Source organism: Volvox carteri, assembly GCF_000143455.1.
Source record: "Volvox carteri f. nagariensis unplaced genomic scaffold VOLCAscaffold_26, whole genome shotgun sequence".
Classification (NCBI taxonomy): domain Eukaryota; kingdom Viridiplantae; phylum Chlorophyta; class Chlorophyceae; order Chlamydomonadales; family Volvocaceae; genus Volvox; species Volvox carteri.
In genome coordinates, this window is record NW_003307569.1 from 1,375,815 (window position 1) to 1,379,838 (window position 4,024).

The 4,024-nt window shown below is 62.1% G+C and overlaps 1 protein-coding gene across 1 annotated transcript in view; it reads left to right on the forward strand.

Annotated features, from left to right (window-relative positions):
- The window catches only part of VOLCADRAFT_92549 (uncharacterized protein), a gene marked incomplete at both ends in the record, with an annotated part of 8,510 nt that extends 4,857 nt beyond the window's left edge, over positions 1 to 3,653 (forward strand). Inside the window, 4 exons of the mRNA XM_002951860.1 lie at positions 36 to 845; positions 1,066 to 1,796; positions 2,969 to 3,236; positions 3,615 to 3,653. Coding sequence (XP_002951906.1) covers positions 36 to 845; positions 1,066 to 1,796; positions 2,969 to 3,236; positions 3,615 to 3,653 — 1,848 coding nt within the window. The remainder of the gene's footprint in view (positions 1 to 35; positions 846 to 1,065; positions 1,797 to 2,968; positions 3,237 to 3,614) is intronic.
- Positions 3,654 to 4,024: the final 371 nt, after the last annotated feature.

Sequence of the window (4,024 nt, forward strand, 5' to 3'; positions counted from 1 at the left end):
CACCGCCGCTGCCGCCGACTCATGCGCTGCTGCAGCGACAGCAGCAGACGCAAAGGTACCGGCTGCCGTTAGGATGGCAGCAACTACAGCAAGAAGAAGAAAAACAACAACAACAACACGATCTTGACAACCCGGAGATGTGTATTAACGCTGCTGCTGATGATGATAATGATCATGATGATGGTGGTGATGATGATGGCGGCGGCGGCGATGGCAGCGGTGGTCGCGGCAAGGGTGATGGCGGGCTGCCGCCACTCGCACCGGATCTGGGCGAACAGCGGCAGGGGCCCCGGCAGCTGGGCACACGGGGAGGGCAGCTCGCGGCGGAGGGTGTTGGCCGTGGCGGCGACATCGGCGGTGGGGTTACTGGTCACATTGCCGTACTCGCCGTGGACGAATGCGCGGGTAGGGGGGTCAGCTCCACGGCGGCCCGATGGGCGGCAGCTGGTGCTGCTTGCGCCGGCCGACCCGCGGGTCGCATGGCGGACGCCGCGGCTGGTGGCGGTAGTGGTGGTGGTGGAGGGTGGCTGAACAAGCGGCGTAGCCGGTCTTGGGACGCGCTAGAAGCTCATGGAGTCGCGGGTCTGTTTGGTGGTGATGGTGTTGGTAATGGTGGAGGTGGGGGTGGGGGTGGAGGTGGTACGGGAGGGCCGGGGGGTGAAGCAGGGGCGCCTCATGGGGGTGAGAAGCGGCTGCTCGGCCGCCGTTATGTGCAGCAGCAGCTGCCCTTCACCATGCAGAAGCCGAAACCCGATTCAGGATCAGCGGCGGCGGCGGCGAAATCGCAGCAGCTGCAGCAGCCTGTACGGCGTCCTCGTCTTCAGCCCAGCCAACCATGGCATCAGGTTTGTTGTTGTCGGGTTACAGGGCGGAAAACGTTAGGAGGGCGAAGGGGTTGATTGCAATAGCATGCACGTGCCTTGTCTTGTTTGTTCTCCCCTGGGTGCTGTCCCCTCGTCTGCATTTGCTTTCTACTACACTTCGGTCGGCCTTGGGGCCTTGCATTTCGACCCCGCTGCCACCACCCGCTCCCACCCGCCGCCGCCGCCTCCCGCTCCGCCGCAGGCCGCTGACGGCGCCGCCCATCACGACCCAAGCGGCTTTGTTGATCTATCGGCGGCCGCACCAGCGCCGTACGACAATGATGGCGGTGAGGGCAGCGGCGGCGGCGGCGGCAGGGCTGCCTGTATGAACCTCAGTCCGGGGGCCCCCAGCAGCACCGGGGGGTATACGCCAGGGCCGCCGCCGCTGAAGCGCAGGACAAAGCCAGAAGGACCGTCGTCCACGGGGCCTGGCGCCGCCGCCGCCGCCGCCGCGGTGATCCCAATCGCTCGCGGCGGCGACATGACTGGAGGCACCATCGCGCCGCCGCCGCCGCAGCCGCCGCTGCAGCCGCAGCGCCTGGCGGCTAGGACAAGTGACGCGGATAAGCGGCCGCCTAAGGCGCTGCCGCCACCACCGCCGCCACCGCGGCCGCTGCCTAACCCCCCTGGAGTGGTGGGTGTGGTCCCAGCACTTCCCCTGGATGCAGCCGCCGCCAAGGCCGCCTGCCGGCCAGCCGCCGCCGCGGCGGCGGCTGGGGCCGCTGCTCCTGCTCCTGTCGCAGCCAACAATGCCGTCGCCAGTGCCGTAGCTGGTGGCAAGGGCGGTAACAACGGCGTTGACGGCGGTAGCGGTGGTGGTGTAGGTGGTGGTGGTGGTGGGAGGGAGGGTCCAGCTGGCTACAAGTACAGCGCAGTGGTTCGCGGGCGAGCGGAGCGGGACGCTCTGCAGGCTGTGGAGTGTGCGGGGTGCAGGTGAGGGGGGGGGACTAAAGGTTTACCGGCCTCCGAAAAAGTGGTGGTGGTGATGGTGATGGTGATGGTGATGGTGATGGTGATGGGAGGTTAGGGAAGGAAGAAACGGCGGGGGAGAGGGTTTGGACGGTTGAAAGAAGAAGGGCGTACGATGAAGCACAGGCAGGCGATTGAGGACGAGAAGGACAAAACGCAGAGGGATACCGTAGACCGGAGGAAAGGGTTTAACTTGGGGTTGTCAGGTACGGGTACGGTGGAGGCCGCGTGGCCGTATTGATGATCAATAATGACTGTCAGCAGGTCTTTAAGAGTCGTTTTTTTGGTGGGAAGGGGGAAGGGGGAAGGGGGAAGTCTTAAGAAGGAAAGGGAGGAGGACGCAGCCAACTTGGACACGCGACCCGAAAGAAACACCCTCTCTCCGAGCGGAGTATCCGTTTATTTGTCTGTCTGTCTCTGTTATCAGCATCATCACTCGTCTGTGGTTCGTCCTATCCCCCAGAAGGGGGAAAGGAAGTGGCGAATGGGGTGGCTTAGGTGTTGGATATGAGAATGACCAACATTCGTATACACACATTCGGAGTGTGAGAAGCAGACTGCACCTAGGTAATAGGTGGGACCCGCAATAGGAGCCTTACCGGCGCTTTGATAATGTTTCACTAACACGAAGTGGAGAATGAAGTGGCAGCCCCGGAAAGAGATGGCGAGGGCGGTGGGGGGCATAATTTTATCATCATCCCGCAGTCAGTCAAAGAGCAATTCCGGTGTTTACCGCGCCCGAAGGCGGCTCTGCTGGTGCCCCCCCCCCACGTGCGTCGTTGCTGCGTTCGCTTTAGCGCTTTGGCCGTCCCTTACCGGGTGGTACCATCCTTCCTCCCCCACACACATATATATCGATGTTTTCATTGGCCAGTAAAATATAGTCCTGATGCAGCTGTATCTTTTATCTTGTCCTGAACTACCACCCGTCTGTCTTTGGTATGTGCTCCATTCCTGAAGGAGCTGGCCGCCGCTGAAAATGATTTTCTCGCTGAAAATGCTGCCACTGGTGGAGCGCTTAGCGCGTATGTGTAGACGTGATATGTGTGCTGCATTGTGTACAACAGCTACTACAATGCGCCAGTGGTTCGGGTTCGTCTTACCCGCCCTCGTTTCCGCTCCCTGCTACCTTGCAGGGCCTTTTACGAGGCGGTGGCGACGTGGGGGGGCTCGGTGGAGCCGTGCTGCTGTACACATGCGCGGGGGGGGCGGACGGCGGCCGCCCCGGACGGGGCCCCGCGGGCCCAGGCGGCAGCGGCGGCGGCGGCGGCGGCGGCCATGCAAACCGCGGCCCAGCCGCAGCAGCCGGCGGCCGCCGCCGGGGCTCCTCGGGCCCTAGCCGCGGCGTTACGTCAGGCGGGAGGACGTCATCGGTTCAAGTTCGCACCCCCTGCTACCCCCGATGTGAGGGAGGGAGAGTCGGGGGCGTGCCGGTGTGCGCCGTGTTTTTGTGTGTCGCGACGGTATGTGTGTCTCTGTTATATATTGATCGATCCACAAACATACATACACACACAGCGTGTTTGTGTGCCGATGTGTGTGTTAGAGTGCGCATATGTGTGTGCGCGCGTATTTGTGTTTGTGTCTGTGTCTGTGTGCGAAGGGCATTGGGAGGGGTAGACATATAACACTCACACACCCTATGTATATGTGTCTACCTCTATGTGTGCGTGTGTGTGTGGTGTGGGGGGGGGAGGGGGAAGTAAGGGACCTCTGTAAAGGAGGTGCCCTTCCCCCCCCTAACAAGAGCTAACGACATCGTGCTGTGCCTTGCGCCCCCAGGGCTTCTGGGACATCGGCTTCGGCGACACCCAAGACTGATAGAGGACAGGGCAGACAGACACACATACAAACGCACGAACACAAATACACACACGGGCTGCAATGAAGAACCCTAACATTTCCACAGTCCGCAGAATGGCAACCGCGGCCCGCCGGATCCCATTATGTAGTAGTCGGACCTACCTTGTAATGACAACCAAGGTGTTGTGTGTGGTGGAGGCAGGCAGGCTGGCGGCTGGGTGAACGGGCGGGCAGGGTGTGGTGTGTGTGTGTGTGTGTTTGTGGTGGTGGGGGGCCCCCCCGCCGCGAGAGGAGTAGGGGGTGTGGCGGGGTAAAAAAAAGCGATCGCGGGGTAAGTGAGGTGAGGAGCGATTGATTGAAGCGGGTTGATTGCAGGGGTTTGTGGGTGA